The sequence below is a fragment of the Rhincodon typus genome, chromosome 24 (assembly GCF_021869965.1).
Source record: "Rhincodon typus isolate 14 chromosome 24, sRhiTyp1.1, whole genome shotgun sequence".
In the NCBI taxonomy this organism is placed as follows: domain Eukaryota; kingdom Metazoa; phylum Chordata; class Chondrichthyes; order Orectolobiformes; family Rhincodontidae; genus Rhincodon; species Rhincodon typus.
Window position 1 is genome coordinate 27,241,192 of NC_063355.1, and position 22,364 is coordinate 27,263,555.

Here is a 22,364-nt window from a genome sequence, read left to right on the forward strand (position 1 = left end):
ACACTTGCCTGGATGAGGGCAATTCCAACAGTTCTCAAGAAGTTCATATGCACCCAAAACAAAGCAGACTGCTGAACTGGCATCACATTTGGTATCATTCAATCCTTTCACATAAAATGCTTGACTAATACATTACTATAAGATGCATTTCAGAAACTTGCCAAGGCTTCTTCAACAGCACATTCTAAAGTCATAAACTCTACCACCTTCTCATGGGCAACAAAAGCGAGCTGTCACAGTGCCTCCCACATCCCAAGAACAACTTAAATAAAAACCTTCTCTATTTATTCAAAGAATTTAATCATGTTAATCAGGCAAGATTCCCCTTTTACAAATCCCAACTGGCTCTGATTAAATCATACCTTTACTAATAAAGGATTATTTTGTTCCTTATAATGGTTTCCAATAACATCCCCACCACCAGTGTTAGATTGACTTGCCATGGCCTGTATTTTCTGGATTGTCTTTCTCCTCTTTTTGGAACAGAGATATCCCATTAACAATCCTTGAGAAGTACTCCTTTTTTCGAAGAGGGCTGAGGAGCCTCTTTGTTATGTGAGCACATGCACCAATTTGTACCCTATGATCCCAACACATATATTTGAGGTAACAAGGTGTAGAGCTCTATGAACACAGCAGGCCAAGCAGCATCAGAGGAGCAGGAAAGCTGATGTTTCAGGCCTAGACCCTTCTTCAGAAAAGGGGGAGGGGAAGGGGGTTCTGAAATAAATAAGGAGAGAGGGGGAGGCGGATAAAAGATGGATAGAGGAGAAGATAGGTGGAGAGGAGACAGACAGGTCAAAGAGGCGGGGATGGAGCCAGTAAAGGTGAGTGTAGGTGGGGAGTTAGGGAGGGGATAGGTCAGTCCAGGGAGGATGGATAGGTCAAAGGGGCAGGATGAGGCTAGTAGATAGGAGATGGGGGTGGGGCTTGAGATGGGAGAAAGGACAGGTTAGGGAGGCGGGGACAAGCTGGGCTGGATTTGGGATGCGGTCAGGGGAGGGGAGATTTTGAAGCTTGTGAAGTCCACATTGATACCCCTGGGCTGCAGAGTTCCCAAGCGGAATATGAGGTGCTGTTCTTGCAACCTTCGGGTGGCATCGTTGTGGCACTGCAGGAGGCCCAGGATGGACATGTTGTCTGAGGAATGGGAGGGGGAGTTGAAATGGTTCGCGACTGGGAAGTGCAGTTGTTTAGTGCGAACTGAGCGTAGGTGTTGCGCAAAGCGATCCCCAAGCCTCCGCTTAGTTTCCCCGATGTAGAGGAGGCAACAACGGGAACAGCGGATACAGTATACCACATTAGCAGATGTGCAGGTGAACATCTGCTTGATGTGGAAAGTCTTCTTGGGGCCTGGGATGGGGGTGAGGTGTAGGGGCAGCTGTAGCACTTCCTGCGGTTGCAGGGAAAAGTGCCGGGTGTGGTGTGGCTGGAGGGGAGTGTGGAGCGGACAAGGGAGCCCCGGAGAGAGTGGTCCCTCCGGAAAGCAGATAAGGGTGGGGAGGGAAAATTGTCTTTGGTGGTGGGGTCGGATTGCAGATGGTGGAAGTGTCGGAGGATGATTCATTGGATCCGGAGGTTGGTGGGGTGGTACGTGAGGGCGAGGGGGATTCTGTTTTGATTGTTATTGTAGGGAGGGGGTGTGAGGGATGAGTTGCGGGAAATGCGGGAGACACAGTCGAGGGCATTCTCGATCACTGAGGTGGGGGGTGGGGAAGTTGTGATCCTTGAAAAACGAGGACATCTGAGATGTTTGGGAGTGGAATGCCTCATCCTGGGAGATGCGGCAGAGGCGAAGGAATTGGGAATAGGGGATGGCATTTTTGCAGGAAGGTGGGTGGGAGGAGGTGTATTCTAGGTAGCTGTGGGAGTCGGTGGGCTTGAAATGGATATCGGTTTCCAGGTGGTTGCCAGAGATGGAAACAGAGAGGTCCAGGAAGGAGAGAGAGGTATCAGAGATGGTCCAGGTGAACTTAAGGTTGGGGTGGAAGGTGTTGGTGAAGTGGATGAACTGTTCAAGCTCCTCGTGGGAGCATGGGGCGGCGCCGATACAGTCATCAATGTAACAGAGGAAGAGATGGGGTTTAGGGCCAGTGTAGCTACGGAAGAGGGATTGTTCCACGTAACCTGCACATCTGCTAATGTAGCATACTGTATCCGCTGTTCCCATCATGGCCTCCTCTACATCGGGGAAACTAAGCGGAGGCTTGGGGACCGCTTTGCGTAACACCTACGCTCGGTTCACACTAAACAACTGCACCTCCCAGTCGCGAACCATTTCAACTCCCCCTCCCATTCCTCAGACAACATGTCCATCCTGGGCCTCCTAGTGTCACAACGATGCCACCCGAAGGTTACAGGAACAGCACCTCACATTCTGCTTGGGAACCCTGCAGCCCAATGGTATCATTGTGGACTTCACAAGCTTCCAAATCTCCCCTCCCCCTACCGCATCCCAAAACCAGCCCAGCTTGTCCCCGACTCCCTAACCTGTCCTTCCTCCCACCTGTCCCCTCCCCCCCTCCTCAAGCCCCCCCCCCATCTCCTACCTACTAGCCTCATCCTGCCCCCTTGACCTGTCCGTCCTCCCTGGACTGACCTATCCCCTCCCTACACTCACCTTTACTGGCTCCATCCCCGCGTCTTTGACCTGTCTGTCTCCTCTCTGCCTATCTTCTCCTCTATCCATCTTCTATCCGCCTCCCCCTCTCTCCCTATTTATTTCAGAACCCCTTCCCCACCCCCATTTCAAAGAAGGGTCTAGGCCTGAAACATCAGCTTTCCTGCTCCTCTGATGCTGCTTGGCCTGCTGTGTTCATCCAGCTCTACACCTTATTATCTCAGATTCTCCAGCATCTGCAGTTCTAACTATCTCTGAAACATATATTTGGGGTTTTTGCTGTTGAAGAATAAACATTGATCACTACACTTGGGAAAACAACTATGCTTTTTTTCACCATGAGATATTTTAGCTCCAGCTGAAAGGTCTCACTCGAAAATTAACATTTCCAACAATGTGATGATCACTTAATAGTGCACTGAATTGTCAGTCTAGAAAATGAAAATGTGGCATTTAAAGTTGCAACTTCCTTACTTGCAGATCAGAGTGTTGTCATTCAGCCAAACAGCCACTTGTATGCCCAAAGTAATTCTTTGTACTTCTTTGGGATTTTTAGGGTAAATTTCTTTGGGCCATCAAAGCATTCCAAAGGAGAAAGCAGGGGCTATGGAGTTAATTTATGCCAGTGCAAAATACTGCTGCAGTTGGAAACCTGATACAGAAATACAAAATGCAGAAAATACTGAGCTTTAATCAGAATTTGTGAATTAGCTTCTAATTGCTCAGTAAAGTAGTGCCACAGACACATCTGTGTTTTAAACATCTTTAGTCCAAATACATGTAAACCATTTTCATCTTTATACAACATTACAAGGAATGCAATAAAAATTTAATAACCGTCGGTCTGTAAATACATGTCAAATGAACTATAGTGTATGGGAAAGGTAATGAGCATTGTATTGATTTAGGATTTCCTGGATATAAAAGGAACCTGGCAAGTAAATGTCTGTATTCCTAAAATTAAAAGATTTGCTTTTCCACTTTTCTTTCCTTTCAAACTGATGGATGCTTCAAATCCTGGGCAGTTTAAAATTGGCTCAGCGGCAGGAGGCACAGGGTGCTGATTGAAGGTTGTTCTTATAACTCAATGTCTCGTCCAGTGACATACCACAGGTTAGTTTGCTACTGGGTGCCTTGCTGTTTGTAGTATACATTAATGATTTAGACATGGATGCTGGTGATTTAATCAGTTTGCAGGTAACAAAAAAAAACATGGTGTTGTAAAGTGAGGACAAAAACTTCAGACTATGGGAAGATACGGACGGGTTCCTCAAATGGATAAAACAGTTAGAAACTGGGTTTAATCCCAAAAAGCATGTAGTATGTATTTTGGGAGGACGAGCAAGGCAAAGGAGTACATGATGAATAGTAGGGATGTGCATGTTCATAGATCCTTGAAGGCAACAATACAGATGGATAGGATAGTTAAGAAGGCATATGGGATTCTTGCCTTTATTGAGTGAGGTCGTGAATACAAGAACAAGGAGGTTTTGATGGAGCTGTGTCAGATGCAGGTTAGACCATAGCTGGAATAGCATCTATAGAATCATAGAGATGTATAGCACGGAAACAAACGTATCAGTTTAACTTGTCCATGCCAATCAGATATCCTAAATTAATCTAGTCCCATTTGTCAGCATTTGACCCATATCCCTCTAAACCCTTCCTATTCTTATATCCATCCAGATGCCTTTTAAATGTTATAATTGTACCAGCCTCCACCACTTCCTCTTACAGCTCATTCATTTTGCTTGGAGCGAAGAAGGCTGATGCAGGACCTGACTGAAGTATACAAATTATGAAGGGCATAGGTGGGGTCAATAGGAGTATATTTTCTCTCTTAATACAAGAATCACAAATTTAGGGTAAGGGCAGGAGCTTTAAAAGAGATCTAAGCAGAAGATTTTGTCACCCAGAGGGTAGTTGAGTATTTGGAACTCTGGCTGAAAGGCAGTGGCCAACATTTAATATGTATTTAGATGTACACTTGAAATGTCACAGCATACGAGGCTATGGACCAAGTGCTGAGAATTGGGACTAAAGTAGATAGGTGCCTGATGACCGACATCAATACAATGAGCCAAAGGGCGTCCTACTATGCTGTAAAACTCTATGACTCTATTTCCACATATAAATGATAATTGAAGCAAACTTTACCATTTTTTAACATCTAAACTGGGATGAAACTCACACAGAATCATTGAAGTGTTACAGCGTAGACGGAGACCATTCGATCCATTGTGCCTGCACCAGCTCATCAAACGGGCATCATTTTCTTAGTACCAGTCACCTATTTTTACCCCTCTCATACCCTTGGCACGTTATTTTTATCCAAGTATTCGTCCAAAACACTACAGGAAGAATTTCTGGCCCAACCCTGTCGTCAAACCAGAGGCTAAGTGTGTTTTGGACAGTTTGCTATGGGGTTATCTCGGATTAGGATTTAGTCCCACCATCCAGTAAATTTGCTGATTTGGTGGGGTGGTGGTGGTGGATGAGGATGAGACACTTACCTTGGCGGTGAGAGAGCACGGAGCTGGCTGTCAGGGTAAAAGCCTCCTCGGGCCCGGTCAGCCACAACAAGAGAACAAGAGCGAGGAAGGCGGCGCTGGCGCTCGGCACCCGAGCCCTCACTTGGGCCACCCCGAGGCCGGCCCGCAGCCAGTCGCCACAGCGCCCCATCCCAACCCCCAGCGGGTCGGTGAAGAAAATATCTGGATTATTGCCGCCGCAACATGATAATGATGATAATAATATCGGGGAGAGGAGGGGGGGTTCCTCCGAAGACCTTCTTACTTGGTGCCCGATCACCGGCCTTTCTCTTCGCTGGCTCTTTACCGGGGCGGAGACACCCACCACACCCCTGAGATACACCCTACAACAGGACTGAGCATCGCTGACTGGCGTCGAGCGGAGAGGGAGGGAGACTTGAAAGAGTGATGGGCGGTGTTGTCTTACTACAGCCACGCTATGGCGGATCTGATTATATTAAAACAAAACCTCCGTGCAAGGTGACGGATTATATGAAAGTGGAGACGGTGCGTTTTATTTCAGCCCGCTTTCAAACCGGTGAGGAAAGACATAATGTCCGCGCGCCCAACGGAACGGAGAAGAGAATCGAAAGAGAAGAGAAGCGGTGATACGAGGTACGCATGGTGATGGTGGCTGAGGCGAAATGGCCGCGTTTCCATCGCGACCGGCCCGGAACCATCAACAAGGCGCTACATTCCCTCCATTGTTCTACCCGAACGGTTTACCGCGTTACGCCGGACGCGCCAGTGCGCCGCCCTCTCTTTAAATAGCGGGACGTGGAAGCGGACATTTAAAACATAAAGCCTCAGCGAAAAGAGGCCAGCCCCGTTCTTTCGTAATCATCGTTTTTTTTTTAAATTTCGTTTTAACAATCCTATGTAAGGGAGAGGGGAAGAGGTGGTCGGCGGTGTCCATCTGTAATCCCTGCGTAACAATTTGAGAACTCGGGCGGGATCGTGGCGATTGGAGTCGAGGACCTTTTTTTTGAATTAAAACATTTCCGGCGCGAGTTGCGCAAGGCGCCAAATTAAGTGGTTGAGTCCGGCGAGGCTCCGCGCAGGCGCGTTTCGCAGGCAGTCAGAGGTCGGTGAAGATGGCGTCGACGGGTAAGAGGGAGTCTCTAACTGTTGGCATCGGATTTAAAGGCGCTCGGGTCGTATGCCCGGCTGCCCGCACCCAGCCCCGGACGATAATGGTTCTTTTCTGCTTTCGACCTCCCCACCCGTGTCAGTTTCTTTCTGAAAAGGATTGTTGGTTACCGGCGATTACATCGAGTTTTTTTTCCTCTTTCTTCTCCCCCCCCCCCCCCCCCCCCACTTAGGATACCATCTGGGAGGCTGTTTTTTTTAAGAAAAGATCGGAAGGGGGTTCGGGCGTCAGTTCCCGATATCGCGTGTCGGGAGTTTTTTTTTGTTGTTTGCGGGGGGAGGGTGAAGAAAAGAGAGGCCGGTCGATTGGCCGGCCTTGTGGCCGTTGGGGCCTCGGGATGTGTGTGTGTGTGTGTGAGAGAGAGAGAGCACCTCCCCCGCAGGAACGTAGCTGCGCCACAAAGCCGCGGGGGTCGACGTGTGAAAGCCGACGACGAGGCCGGGCCCGCTCCGCTCCGCCAGTGTCGACCGGCTGCCACTGCCGCCACACTCCCTCGCCCCTGGGAGACTCCGAGGTGGAGTTTTCACCGACGACGAGGCGGAAGTGTATCCCTTTCCTGGCAATCCGTTACCGTCGAGGCCTAGTCAGGGTGGGGGGGGGGGGGGGGGGGGGAAGGGAGAGGAGGGCGAGGGTCAGCCAGTACAACGCTTCGCAGCAAATACTTTCCGTAGGGATCCATCTCCCCAGTCCTCTATACGTATTTTCGAATCTGGTGTGATTAAATTGCAGTTTTTTTTAAAAACTGCACCATTTGGGATTTTGCAACTTTTCAAAAGTCGGTTCGATTTTTTTTTTTTTCTCCCCACTGAAATCGCGCAACACTTGCTACGAACCGATCGGCTCTTTATTTCGGCGTAGTTCGTTTTAAATTTTTTTTTAAGAATGTTTTTAACAACTGTGTTGGCACTGTGCCAAAATGGAGTCGCGCATACGATCTGAAATTCCTTTTTGTTTGACGATACTGTGGGGACCGCGTGTGACTTAGTTTAAATTGATTCTGTAATTTTTGGATGCAGGAAGGTTTAATATTTCCGTTCATATACGTTACCTTCTGGTAGCGTACCAAAGGTTAATCGTAAACTCTCTAATGATGTCTTAATAATTTTAGTGGGAACTCCACGTTTGCATGCTTCCGGATAAAGAACATGGGGTGACTTTCGTCGTCCTCTTCAATATCTTTTACTGGTATTGAAAATCGCTGGCCATTGTTTGATTTTTTTTTTTTTAATAAATTTAAAGTCTTGACTGTGGTATATTTTTACATTCATATCCGGAATTTGGTATAAAAAGTCAAGCTTGTACGTTCACTGCTGAATAAAGCCTACATAAGACAATTTAAACATTTAGTTCAGTAACGATCCTAAAATTACTTTCACCTCGCATCCTGAAATTGAGCCTTTTTTGATCCTTGCTATCGTTTGTTGAGACCTGCTATTTTAAACTTTTAAGGGTCAGTCTCCTGTGATCTGTGGCGTTGTCCATGAGCGTCTAGTGTTCATCAATAAACTGGGAAGGGCTGCAGTGGAGAAAGTGGAAGCCTTTATTATCGATAGTTATTCTACTTGGGACTTAACAGAACTGAGGGTTAGCTGTTCTTGTGGGAAAGGAAAAATAGACTTTAAGCTGTTACTGAAATTGGTTATTAAGTTTAAACTGACCTTTAAACTATTTTGGTTGTAATTATTCAATGAATGAAGGATTGACGGAATTAGACCTTTACTGGACCTGTGGATGGCAACTTCTCATCCTAGAAGTCAAAATTACAAAAACCTCAGTAAAAGATACAGCTGACCTCCTTTCTGGAGTGAGCCCAAAACTAAGTGAGATCTATTACTGTGGTTGGTTGGAAGCATGAATTTTCTGTGAAAAGCTGTCTATACTAATATTCCAACAGATGAAAGTTGAGGAAGGGGAAAGGAATCTGTAGGCTTAATAGTTGCATCTCATTAAAAATATATTCATTGGTAAAGGATATGGAGAGGATTTTGATACATGTGAGTTTCTATGCTTACGAGCTTTTGTGTGCCTTGGATGTGGGAGGAATCGCTAACAAGTACAAACATAGCATTTGAAATTACAGTTTTGGAAGTTAATTTGGGGCTTAAATTTAATCATAGCAATGTTGCAATATACATACACAATGGGCTTTTTATGCTGACTTTTTTTCTCTTGTAACATTCAAATGCACACGAATGTGCACACTATGGGTTTGATGTGAAAATGATATATAAAGGCTTCCCATACTCTGCAAATGTATAATTGAGCGATTTTGGTAATGAAAATTGATATATATGAGCAGTTTGTAGTTTTTGGCTTGACATTTCAAACTTAGCAAATGTAGGTTACATAAAATGGCTAAGGGAATCAGACAAGCAATGGTTGGATAAACAACTGAATAACAACATAACATAACTAGGGGCGGCACTGGTGCCTCACAGCACCAGGGACCCGGGTTCAATCCCACCCTCGGGCGACTGTCTGTATGGAGTTTGTACGTTCTCCCCGTGTCTGTGTAGGTTTCCTCCCACAGTCCAAAGATATGCAGGCTAGGTGGATTGGCCATACTAAATTGCCTGTAGTGTCCAGGGATGTGTAGATTAGGTGGGTTACAGCGGGATGGGTCTGGGTGGAATGCTCTGAGGTTCGGTGCGGACTTGTTGGGCCAAAGGGCCGGTTTCCACACTAGGGATTCTATGATCTATACTTTTGTAGCTTTGGTTTAGAGACCAATAGGATGGAAAACAAAGCTAAGGAAACCAGAATTTGTGAGATCTATGTTCATATTGGCCTTTTAAGCTTAACCTCTTGACATGGTTATTCACAATTATAACTGTTCCCATGATATCATCTCTGGCCCCAAGTGCAGCTTTGTCTGGTGTGTTGGCAGCTGTATTCAGTCATTCTGGCACCATTTTTGTTGAGATTATGTTGCACTGACTCCAAAAGTATGCCAAAACCCACATAGATGGTGTTACTTCAAAAGCTTTGAGGTGTTTTGGTTTCCTTACCCAAATAACCGTTTCTTTCTTGAAGGGTGAGAAAAAAAATTGCTAAGAATTACAATTGTTCCTGTGCTCTGTCATTGTCTAGAAGTGGAGTAAGGGATCCCAACCATGTTAAGATAGTTAATAGTATGTTGGTGAATCTTGGTTTTTTTTTTAGTGAATTGGAAGTAATATTTCATATGGATGTCGTGCAAACATTTTACTAGATTTTTATCATTTCTATTTTGTAACATGAGAAACCTACTTCCAGCAACTTAATATATTTAGTTGAGGAAATAAATCCTTTCTTTTTATAGATTATAGTACCTACACTCAAGCTGCAGCTCAACAAGGGTAAGTGTGATAAAATTATCATTTGTACAATGTAGGTATACATTTCTACTAAGTAAATTTTAAGGGAATTGTATTTATTTCAGACACTTGCAACCTGCATAATTTAGTGTGCCAATATATTTTCCCATTAACAAAGTTCATAACTCATTTCCACAAATGAATGTAAACCAAAACACTAATGAAATTGCTCAAAATGCTCCTCATGTTACTGCGGTACAAAAATGTCATGCAGTGATATCTGTGTCCTGGTTGAAATTTTCATAAACTGATTTCCATAATGCCATCAGTAGACAGCCATGTTGTCAGCTGACTGAAGCAGGCCACAGTAAGTGTCGGTACACACACTGACTTCACAGTGCTGCTAGGACTTTGGCTGGACCTGTTTTCCCCAACTGGTTGAAGCTCCTTGCCTATGTTCCAGACTATATGTAGACCACTGCCAGGCTTCACTACTAATTCTAAATCTGACTGTCACTCTGGCTGTGCTAGATGTGACTTCAGGCCGAGTTCAGGATTGCACAAAACTTTTGGCACCACCGTTTTTGAGACTGGCTGTTGCTATCAGTCCCTTCAAAATGATGTCTAGTATCTCTTGTGCATACGCACACTTTGCGCCATCTAGAGGTGGTGCTTGCAGTCTTTCATAAAAGCTTAGTTCTTGGGGATGGGAGTGCTTTGGAGAAGAGGTGTTGTGCTATCTGCTGTGACAATTTTGCATCCCTACATGTACTTTCTTGGAGTTCAGTTGCTGGCAGTGATTGAAACAATTTAGTGCCATTTAAGATTTTTGCTTCATGAGTGCTTGGAGAGGCTTCATAGACAATAGAATGTATAGTTTAACATTTTTGAAAAGTACTTTTCCATACTGTGCTTTCTGTACCTGAAAGCTGTCAATTTCCTTCAAAATTCTGTAGAAAATACAAGATATAGCCTTTCGGATGATTTTACTGCATGTAAATACCAATTTAAATAAATGGCATTTGTCTGGTGAGGGAATAACAACATTTGGAAAATAAACCTGGAACGAGTGACATTTTTCAAATGGAAAACCGACATGTCTCCCTCTTGCACCCGGCCCTTTTTTAACAATTCTATTTGGGTTTGGGTCTGAAAGTGTTTCCTGGTTTCCAATGTTTCTCCTAATTGACAGCTGCTTCGGGGTTAAGCTGAATGCTGTCTGATGACTGTAGAAGAAATTGCACCAGATAAAGCCTGATCTGATCCTTCACTACCATGACAGATACGTTTCCTAGCAGATGTTGCACTTTCTGTAGTTGAATTCTTGCCTTCCATTTTCTAGCCATTGGGTGCAAAAACCAATTTTTGATTGATACCAACTATCTTTCAAAAATTTGAATGTGGGGCCATATGGCCCATACAGCTTTGTATGTAGAAGACCAGCAGTGACATTTCAACAGAAATTAAGATCCTGGAAATGCATTGAGTAGACATCCTGCATGTGAGCCTTTGCTCCAAGATTCAATTGCTTTAGTATTCGATACTTGGATCTTTTTATTAGAATGGGTTGGGTGTTTTTTTGACCTGATAGCTTGTTAGGGGAATTTGAGTGAATATGGCACCACTGAGTAATTGTGTTTTAAACCAAATAAAAGCCTTTGGCTGTTGAAAACTGATTTTATTTAGCAAATGAATTGCAGGTGCTGTAAATCAGAAATCTGTTAAGGTTTTGAGTTGTGACCCTTCCTTAGTAGGGTCTGGGGAAGGGTCACTCGACCTGAAACATTAACTCTTGATTTCTCTGCGCAGATGCTGCCAGACCTTTTGAGCTGTTCCAGCAATTTGCTTTTGTTACTGATTTTATTTAACTTGGTTGTTAATTAAATATACTTGGATCAGGGTACAAATCAGCTAAGATCTAAGTGACTGGTAGGCATTGCAGGCTGGATAGCCAATTCTAGTTCATTGCTTCCTAATCCTTTTGTGTTGAATTCCAAGGGTAATTCTAAATTAAATCAGGATTTGTGGTTATTTGTACCATGTTAAACGTTTGTGCAGATTTCCACTCTCCCTTTTTTATAAAACAGGTATGGAAGCTATGCAGCACAGCCTGCTCAAGCATATGGACAGACGACCCAAGTAAGACTTCTAAAAAAGCTACTTTTCAATTTTATGAATGTAGTAGCAGCAAATTGATTACTTGTGCCAAGTTCATTGTCTACTGTTGGCCTAACTTGAAGTTGTTTCTTTAAATGCTTGCAACTAGGCATACGCGCAGCCGAGTTATGGAACCTATACCCAACCCACTGATACAACATACACTCAAGCGCAAACAACTGCAGCTTATGGACAGACAGCATATGCTACTGCATATGGGCAGCCTCAAACTGGTAAGAGTTTAATCTGTTTATTATACAGTTTTAGTTGTTTATGAACTTTATTTACTTTTGTCTGTGCTTCCTTAGATTGGAGGGATATTTATTATATTCTGAACCTTGTTTTTTTTTCCACTGCTATCTGTTGTGCTTTCTTGGGTAGAAGGGACAAGTGCAGGTTAGAGTGACTGGTCATTGTTGCATGATTTGTGCTATGTTTTGTCACATCATTGCTTTACATCAAACAATTTAAACTTTATTGTAAACTCCCATTTTTGGCATGCATGTTCAGTGTTGTTGACTTTAATGTTGCATAATATTACAAGAGGAAATAAATTGCACAACACTAGTGGTTTATAATTCACTTAGAATTGCACTGATCAGCAATAGGGCTTACAGTCGCTGTCCTACAGTTCTCTATTTGAACATATTCAAACTTGAAAATTTATCATCTATAGTTAGCCCATTGGGCTTCTCCCTACATAAAACAGGCAAACTGTCAGGCCTGACATGCTGTCCAATTTACCATTTGACTTTTGGTTACTGTTTCTGCTCAGTTATGTTTACTTTCTGCATTGCAACATTGTTTAATGAGTTATTAAAGTAATGCAACCCTCCAATATTGAATATGCAGAATATTCACTGGTCATTAGATGGGTAAAATACCCCAATCAGAGAGGGTTATACATTATTTCATCATTTGAACAGTTCTAATTCACCTCGGTTGGCTTTTAAGGGAGGTCAGGAAGAGTAGAAGATAGATGGGTGTCTGGGGTGAAACTTTTTTAAACACTGTGTACCCATTTCTACTATATTGCTTTCTTCCACTTCTCAATTTCTGAATAAATTTAAGTTTCCTCATCAGTTAGAATTTATGACCCATGGTGTCTGAAAATTCGTGTTGGTTATGCAAATAGCATTTTTGTTTAGCATAAATCTGTCTTGGCTTATTCAGTATTCTTGGGGATAGACCTGAATTGACTAACTTTTGTTTCCAGTTTCCCCCTCTGTAATAATCTGAAGTATGCATGTGATGTTGGGGAGTGCTTCCCTTGCTGGCAGTCTGTAACTATCAATCAAATGTGATGTATTGGATAAGAAAAAATTGGGGAGTGATCCTGAAATGCTGCCAGCAACTGGGGAAACAACAGCTTTGGAAGATCCAGTTTCAAGCTTAAAATTCAGCACCCCACCAAACTACATGTTCCTGACCCCAGGTTCATGTGCATGTCCTTTTGCTGCTCTGTTTTCATTATCCTTTTAAGATCACTTTTCCTCAGTGCTTTCAGAAATGTTTTGTAATTGCTCCTTGACTTGAATTATGTCCTTCCTCAGGCTGTAGAAACATTTGGAACATTTTACTATATTGCAGGCACAATATAAATGCAAAAATTTCTATTTTTAGATTAGAGGGAAAAGGTTTCGCCTGCATATTGACTGGTGTAGCAATGAGAAATTAGTACTGTATATACTTGTATCGGCTTTATTTAACACCATTGTAAAATAAATAGTATTGACCTGCCCAAAATGAAGTGACGTGAGATTTTGTTCATTAGACTTTTGCATATTGTTTAAAACTTCAGGGAGGAAAATTGTTTCACTGTTTATTCTTTTGAATAGGTTATAGTGCGCCAATTGCACCCCAGGCTTATAGCCAACCTGTGCAGGCTTACAGCACAACTGGATATGAGAGTGCTGCCACTCCTCAAGCTACGTATGGGCAACAACCAACCTATGGTCAGCAGCCTACTTATGCTGCATATGGGCAGCACACAGCTACGACTGTTGCACCTACCAGGTATGTATCTTCCTTTGCACTAATGGAAAGGGGCGGGAAGTGGTTAAAAAATTTCAGCACATCAGAAAAAGATGCTATACAACTGGTGGCTATAATTGGAGCTGCAACAATTTAAACTCTATTTCTATGCCTATATCTAGCGCATAATTGCAGTTCAGTCTGTCTGCTGGCCAAAACAAGTATTCCAGTTTAATCCTAGGTACCACTTTCTTTTGGTTTGTAAACCTATAGGTTGTAAGCACTTCCAAGTGTGCATCAAACAAGTTGTAAATATAATGAGGTTTCTAACGTCCTTTCAGATCAACTCATTTGGAAATCATCAACCTCCAAGTTTTGTCTCTGCTCCCAATGAATTCTTTGCCCTAATCTATGCCCCTTGGTATTGACATATCTACTAAGGGAAGTAAGTCCCTCCTATCCACTCGTAATCCCTTTTCAAGTTTGCACATTTGAATTAAATCACCCTTCAGCCTCATCTGTTTTTTTTTTCAAAAGTCAATGTTTCTGGTCTATCCGATCTTTCCTTGTCGGTTTTCAAAACAAATATATATTTCCATCCCGGTGACATACTAGAAATTCTGTGTCCTTCCACTCCTGCAGTGGCCAAGAGTGTATGCAGTGCCCTAGCTGTGTGCTCACTGTCAATCTTGACCTACCTTCAGGAGTCTGTGAATGCAGAAGCTTCTGTTCTTTCACACATTTTGTCCCTCTCTCTTTATTTCCCCTTAATTCATTCATGATGTAGGTATTGGATAGGCCAGCATTTATTTTCCTAGGGCAGGTGATGGTGAGCTGCTGCCTTGACCACTACAGTCCTTGAGCTGCAGGGAAAATCAGCTCCTGGAAGGGAGCTGCAGGATTTTGATTCAATGATAGTAAAGGAATGGTCAAGTAGTTCCATTTCAGGGTGGTATGGTGCTTGGAAGGGGACTTGCAGGTGCTGTTAAAGGTCCCTTGTCAAGTGTGTCTTATGATAGTATCAGTGCATATTTGTCTGGTCACTGGTAACATCAGGGATGTTGATAGTGAGGGATTCTGCAATTATAATACAATTGAATGTCAAGGGGCATGGTTGGATTCTCTTTGTTCATTGCCTGGCATATGTGGCATGAATGTTACTTGCCTTTTAGCCCAAGCCTAGGTGTTGTCCAGTAATTTTAACTGGGAAGTTGCAAATGGTTTTGAACATTTCTCCAATGACTGCGTAACCATCCTCATACCTTCTGGAGGGAGCGTCATTTGAAGGAGCTAAACATAGTTGAGTCTAGAACAGTACCTGGAGAAACGTGCTGGATCTGAAGACTGACCTCCAGTCGTAACCATCTATTGTGCTAGGTATGACACTACCCAGCTAAGGGTTTTTCCTCCTGATTTCCATTGACTCCAGGTTTTCTTGGGCTCCTGATGCATACTTAGTCAAATGTTGCCTTGAGGTTGAGGATAGTCATCCCTACTCCCTCTGGAGTTCAGTGCTCTCTGGTTTGGACCAAGGCTGTACTGAGGTCAGAAGCTGAGTGGCCCTGACCAAACCTAAACTGAGCATCATTAAGCAGGTTATGTCTTTGCAAGTACTACTTGTTGATGACTCTGCATCATTTTACTGATCAAAAGTAGAGTAGGGTATGATTTGGCCTGGTTAGATTTGTCCTGTTTATGTGGGCAAAAAAGTGGGAAATTATCCAATTTGTTAGCTAAGTATCAGTATCTTACTCGTACAGTAACATCTTGGTTAGGGGAGCAGCTAATACTAGAGCAAAAATCTTCATACTTTTGTCTGAATGTCAAGACTTGTAGCTCCTTGCAGTGTCCACAGCCTTTTCTTGACATCACCCTGGAATAAATCAAGTTATCAGAAGACTTGAATCTGTAATGATGGGACCCTCCAGGAGGCCAAGAAGGACTGTATATTTTGTACTCTGACCAAAGAATTGATGTAAATTTTGCAGTTCGTCTTTTGAACAAGTGCTTACTGTGTTCCCCATTGTTCAGATTCAGGTCATCGTGAACCCACTGCTGCTTGCTGTGTTGTTTTAATTGTCTACCACCATCCACACCTGGCTAGAGTGCTAAACCTATTTGATCTGTTGATGATGAGATTGCTTGGTGTCTTCTGTTGTCTGCTGCTCCTGCTGTCTAGCGTGCAGGTAGTTCTATCTTGTCGCTTCTCGGGGTTGTTATCTAATTTTTAGGGTATACCTGGTATTGGTCCTGGAATGCCCTCTAACCATTCATCAAACAAAGGGTGATCCCTGGTTTGATGATGAAACAGGGATATTCCAGACCCTGAAGTTATTGATTATGGTGGAATATAATTCTGATGGAATTAGCCATGGTTGTCTTGTTTTAAGTTGCTTACGTGTGTTTGAAGTCTCAAGTGCAGTGGTAGTGCCACAATGGTGTAGGGTCTCCTGTGTGGAAGGTGGGTCTTTGTCTTCGGTCCTGATAATGTGATTTGACAGATCTACAACAGATGGATTGTTGAGGATGCAGTGAAGTCACTTTTCTTCCCTGACTGCTGCTGGTGAAATCTAGCAGCTTTTTTTTTAAAAAGAATTCTGCATCTTGGTCAGTAGTGATGCAACTGTGACACTCGGTGATGGACATCGCAGTCTTCCACCCAGAATACTTCGAGTTCTCTTTGTCACCCAATGCATCTCTAAGTGTTCTTCAGCATGAAAAAATATTGATTCATCATATCATGCAGTGTGCTGACAGTAGGTAATCGGTAGGCTTCCTTGCACATGTTGAACCTTATGCCACAAGTCTTCACTGAACCCAATGTTGAGGGTTACCAGGGCAGTTCCCTTCCTGACTGAATACCAATTTGCCACCACCTATGGTGGGTTTTGCTGGTGGGACAGGCTATACCTAAAGGTGATGTCCAGGGTAGTTTTCAGGTGTGGTTCAGTGAGTGACTGTCAAGCTGTTGCTCTGGGACAGCTCTTCCAGTTTTGGTGCTAGCCGCCAATTGTTAGTAAGGAGGAGTTTGCAGAATGAGCAGGGGTGGCTTCGCCATTGTTTCTGGTAACTGAAATACTGGAGTGTGATCCGCCTGATTTTGTTCCTTTCTTGAAACCTCCCAATCATTTTATACAACTGAAGCTTGCAAGGTCATTTGAGGACAGTTAAAAGCCAACCACATTATGATAGATCTGGAGTCACATAAGGCACAACCAGGTCAAGATTTCAACCCATGAAGGGCATTCATGAGCCTGATGGGCATCAAAATCATCAGTGGCTACAGGGTTACCATTTCAACATTCCTTTTTGGAAAGGGGATGTTTATTGGTCCTAGTCCAGTTAAGGTCTGAACAGTTCAGCTTCCGGAGCCTGGTTCTGAAAGTCTTTCCTGCTGAACCATTCTCCAGCATTTACCTGTGCCACCTATGTATGAATTACTGGCTTGTGGCACCAGGAGCAATTGGAATTTTGGTGCTTTCCTACTTCGCTAAAATGTGCTTGCATTACCTGATCACAATTCCCCTCATAAATGGTGCTAAAATGTACCACTGTTTCTAGTATTCATCACTTCTCCTTCAATATTTAACAGCTGCTTGGAGATCTTGACTCTGGCAACAAGGAGCTATCAGATTATCTCAGCAGCCACCAACACACTTGATCCTTTTGGTATTGAATTCACTTCTAGAATTCTGGTAGCTAGGTGCGGAAAGAATGAAATTAAATCCAATCTTCATTCAAACATTTTAAGCTATTATTTACAAATGATGTGTATTTAAATATAGTGCACCTCTGATCAGCAAGTAGACTTTCAGCCTCTTTGATTAGCACAAGTGAGTCTGTAATTAATGTCTCCCTACCTGAATGCAATTAATCCTTGACTATATTTATATAAAAAATGATGACGTACTTTCCTGACCACCCTTCGTTCCAGCTGTGCTCCCCATAGTCAATATCCCTTGTTGTCTATGTCCTTGGGTGTGATATTAACGTGTCTTGCATTTAGTTTTTCGTTGTAATTGCTAGTTTAATAACTAGGTTTTGAGTTTTAGCAAAGTTTTAGCAAAGATTTGTAGCTTGGGTTGTGGTTGAGGTTGTTAACTTGCTCGCTGAGCTGGCTTTTTTTTTCATTCAGCTGTTTCGTCATCGAGCTAAGCAACGTCATCACGGAGGCCTTCGATGAAGCGATGTTGTTCTACTCCGCTCGGAATTATGGTGAGTAGTGTCATTTCTGGGGGTTTTGTTCTGTATAGGTTTGTATCTGGGGTCCAAACCTGTTTGTTGATTGCTTTATGGGTTGAGAACCATGCCTCTAGGAGTTCCCATGTGTGTCTGTGTTTGGCCTGGGTTGCTATGGTTGCGTTGTCCCAGTTAAACCAATGGCCTTAATTGTCCAAATACATGAACATCAGCTAGCAACAAAACAACACTGCCAACTTTCCTTAATATCAGTACACTCGCACAATGAAGGTTTAACTAGGACAACGTAACCATAGTAGCCCAAGCCAAACATAGACATGCACAGGAATTCCTAGAGGCATGGTTCTCTACCCATAAAGCAATCAACAAACATAGAATTGTGCCCCATATCCAAACCCATACAGAACAAAACCAGAAATGACACTACTCACCATAACGGACTGGACAGTATAAATTCCGAGCGGAGAAGAACAACATTGCTTCATCGGAGACTTCATCGGAGGCCTCACTGATGTCACCTAGCATGGTGACAAAACGTCTGAATGAGAACAAGCCAGCTTGGCCAGCAAGTCCACAATCACAGCTAGGTTTGATATTGTACCTGTGGTTTTTTTAAGGTGTAAGTGTGCACTGTAGTTTTGAGTGCTGAAACTCATCATCTGCAAATCTGCAGCATAGAATTTGTCTGTGTGGCTTAAAACGTGCAACCTTCTATCAAAAATAGTTTCTCTTGTCTTTAATTCTTGGGAGCACAAAATTTGGTGAGCACTTGCATCTTTAGAGCTTCACCAAATGACTGATCTATATCAATTTGATCTTGTTGCTGGAGTTCTATTCACCTCTGCTGCACGCACTCCCTCCCTCCTCCCTCCTCCCCTTCCCACCCCCAAACGCAGTCCCCCTGAAGAAACCCACTCTACAGGGGTATACAAGTGTTGAAATTTTCTGGAAATTTGAAAAAGTGAGTTCAAGCCAAATGTATGCTTCATCAAGAATCAGTTTTTTTTTGACCAATCATTTTAACATCACCTAATGGAACAATGTTTTCAGACTAACTTACAAATGTATGCTGTGCATGGAATCTTTCACTTTATCTTTTATTTCTAAGTAGAGGAATCCTGTGTAAATGTCTTTTCAGAGCACAAGATACGACAAAACAAGATGACTACAGCCAACCAAGTACTGGATATGCCCAGTCCAGTTTGGGATACAGCCAAACAAATTATGGCTATCCTCAAATGAGTGTGCATGGTGGTTACCCTCTTCAACCTCCCAGTGCTCCTCCATCTTTTCCTCCTACAAGGTAAATCTTTTTGATTGTCATATTTTAAGGGATTTTTTTTTTCCAAGCATTGCAAATTGACTCAGGTTCTCTAGAAGTCTTCAGCTTCTTTCAAGTTTCAGAGCTCCTTGGTATATGCCAGCTGTAAGCCTCTCCAGTGAGGAGCGAGTGGTTCAGCTGGACTTGGTTTTTCACTAGTTTAGTGTTGTGTCTGTCTCTCTCTTTCCCCCATCCCCACCCCCTCTGTCTCTCGCCCCCAGTTGTCCTATATTTCAACCAGGGCTACACAGACATGGTGTGGGGAGGATGATTTCCTTGGTAGGGGCATCTACAAACGGGGATCACTATCGGGTTACAGGGTAGGCTACTTAGATGAGGAAAAGTTTCTTCACTCAGTAGTGAACCTGTGGGACCAGAGCAGACTTGAAGAGCTGAATGGTTTACTTCGTACTCTTAGGTTACAGTAGCACAGATAGGAACAGAAACCTTTTTTCAGTGGGGGCATGTTATGCAGGGAGTCAGCAAGCAGATTTGTACAGGAGATGTTACTTCTCCAAAAGACTATGCTGTGAAATATTCCAAGGCTGCTGGCCTCATCTAATCCAACTGAGATCTGCTGTTTCGCTTGTTAGGTAACCTTGGGGAGCTAGGATACAAATCATTTTGACAACTTGTCAGTTGCACAAAGAGTACTGTACTTCTCTGCTCTGTTCTGATAAGTTGTATTTGTAGCACAAGGAATGTTACTTGACCCATTCACTTTGTACCAGTTCTTTATCGGACCTGTAGTGATTAACTTTGTGTTCTCACTTTTACCCATATTCCTGCCTATCATTGAAGGTTTCCGTAGAATGTGATTCCACATCTGAGAAGCATTCCAGATTTAAGCAGTTCTGTAATGAAATCTCCTGTTCCCCTCCTGATGATTTATTTTAAATTTGATCTCCAGATTTTGATCCATTTACTAAGCATTTTTTTATGTAGTTACAGTAGCACCACTCAACCAACTAGCTACGATCAGAGTACCTACAGCCAACAGGCAAGTTATGGACAACAGGGGAGCAGCTATGCACCACCACCACCACCTACTGGAAGCTACACCCAGCAGCAACCACCTTCTGGATTTGGTCAGCAATCTAGCTATGGGCAGCAGACTGATTATAGCCAACAAAGCCAGTACAGTAAGTGGAAGTGTTTTGTTTCTAGCAGTTTCATGGTGGTGGTAATATTGCCACCTCCAGCTTCAATGTTTTATAATGCCATTTGTCTATTTTCAAGTCAGCAGGAAAGGAAGCAAGTACAAGACAGGCTGTCAATCACTAAATTTAGAAGGGGTGCCTCCTGTTGAAGAAATGGGTTAATCATGTTTTCTCACTTGTGCTTGAAATGCTCATGGATGTTCTGGTTATTTTGTTATAATCAAGCTCTCTTCTGGCAGAATTTTTACTGTTATTATATGTTACAAAATAAAAGTACATTCCCAATAAATATCTTGCAATAAAGCAAGCAGTTGTCAATTGTCTCCATGAGCTAATTACTGTTAAATGTTCCGTAGGTACTTATAGGCAGGAGCAGCCATCCACTAATAGCATGAGTGGGTATGGACAAGACCAGAGTAGCTATGGAGCACCAACCAGTAGCTCTGACAACCGGAGCAGAAGTCGTGGGAGCTATGATCAAGGAAATAGAGGAAGTAGCTACAGTAGAGGCGGCCGGAGTGGACGAGGCGCAATGGGGTAAGATGACCTCTTCCTTTTAGAGAGGTTTTAATACAAGAAGTCACCCCAAAGTAACAGTTACCTATACTGGGCTGAAAGTGTTGAACTTTTCTGAAGTATTTGACAGTGTCCTTCAGGTAGAACTGGCAAAGTTCCAATTATTTTGCAGTCATTGAGAGCTAGATGCCCCAGTTCTGAAACTTATTTTTTAATTGAAAAGTAAATATCTGTACGTTTAAAAAAAATAGTGGCCCACTTTTTAAATTTTATTCAAATATTTAAAAAGTAAAATGATGGCAGTTTTCAGCCCTGGTTCTAATTTTTCAAAGGCAATGTCCAATCTCTGTGGAATAATTTGCCAGTGTGCTTATTTTAAATGCCACTCAAGTAGAACATAAATGTTCAGACAGAATTATAGATATATTCTTAATTTTGTTTTGTGACTGCTTTTTAAATACTTTCTAAAATCAGCAGATTAAGGGAATTTGCTGTCGGGAACTGGGTAAATCTTCAAAGCGCCAAATCCAAATTACTTTTTTCAACGAATTACCTGTTGATAATTTAAATTATTCACATTTTATTTAATCAAAATGCCACAACAGCTAACTCCACATAATTCAGACATTGCCTTTCTGGGTGAAACCTTTTAATCCTGAAACGCTCGCTTTGAGTGTTTAAAGTTATTCCAGTTTTTTAGAAGAATACGATTACCTTAAGGTGGATGAAAACTTGGGTGATTTTATTACACATTGAAATTTGGTGTTTTTCAAACGTAACTACCCTTAATCGAGTTCCTGTTTTGAAAGTTGGGAAAAGGCTTGGTTCCTTCCACCTGAGCATTTTACTTAATTGAGGAATGTGAATTAATTTTTTAAAAAATGACAAAATTGTGGGGTACAAGTATTACAAACTTGCTAAATTGGTGGTTTTGTTTGGAGCCTGGGTTTCATTTATAGTGTTTAAAATGCATTTACTTGCTGTGTGCCAATATAGGCTTTGCGTTATGCATATGCCGTTATTATTTACTTCAAAATATATGCAGCAATTTCTAAAAGTTGGATGACTTGTGGCTAATTTTGTTTGTCTCACTAGCAACCTCCCAATGTAGAAATAAGCTGGTTGCTGTGCTTCTATACAGGAGGATATGATAAAGGTTTCACTTCAACATTTGGAAGTTAACTTTACTTTAAGTTAATAGGGTTTCCATTTGCCAGGAAGTTAATGTAGTTTGTTTTTAAATGTGTAATGATGTGCTAAATAACGTAAATGAATCACTTTAGCCCTAAATCATCCTCTATACTTTTGCCTAAGAAAATATGGGCAATGGAAACCCTATAGTCTTTGCATTTTTACAAAAACTCAGTTGTATTTGTATATTAATCAACAAGGGAGCTGAAAGCATTATCGGGATATTCCTTGCAGTAATAGGCAGGGTC

At 42.6% G+C, this 22,364-nt stretch overlaps 2 protein-coding genes across 5 annotated transcripts in view; one reads left to right on the forward strand and one right to left on the reverse strand.

Annotated features, from left to right (window-relative positions):
* Positions 1-6,691, reverse strand: part of rhbdd3 (rhomboid domain containing 3) — a 66,362-nt gene extending 59,671 nt beyond the window's left edge. For 2 of the 4 annotated variants that reach the window (XR_007264672.1, XM_048611525.1), the window contains exon 1: positions 5,134-5,857. Coding sequence is in view for 3 of the 4 variants with exons in the window: in XM_048611525.1 (XP_048467482.1) it covers positions 5,134-5,302 (169 nt within the window). In the remaining variant the exon portion in view is untranslated. Of the gene's footprint in view, positions 1-3,094; positions 3,273-5,133; positions 5,858-6,672 lie in introns of those variants that run through there. The other 2 variants (XM_048611527.1, XM_048611526.1) reach the window with 2 other exon arrangements.
* The window catches only part of LOC109928722 (RNA-binding protein EWS-like), a 33,494-nt gene continuing 17,252 nt past the window's right edge, over positions 6,123-22,364 (forward strand). Inside the window, exons 1-8 of the mRNA XM_020528661.2 lie at positions 6,123-6,258; positions 9,603-9,639; positions 11,685-11,736; positions 11,864-11,987; positions 13,593-13,770; positions 19,067-19,231; positions 20,195-20,391; positions 20,766-20,946. Coding sequence (XP_020384250.2) covers positions 6,246-6,258; positions 9,603-9,639; positions 11,685-11,736; positions 11,864-11,987; positions 13,593-13,770; positions 19,067-19,231; positions 20,195-20,391; positions 20,766-20,946 — 947 coding nt within the window. The 5' untranslated portion in view covers positions 6,123-6,245. The remainder of the gene's footprint in view (positions 6,259-9,602; positions 9,640-11,684; positions 11,737-11,863; positions 11,988-13,592; positions 13,771-19,066; positions 19,232-20,194; positions 20,392-20,765; positions 20,947-22,364) is intronic.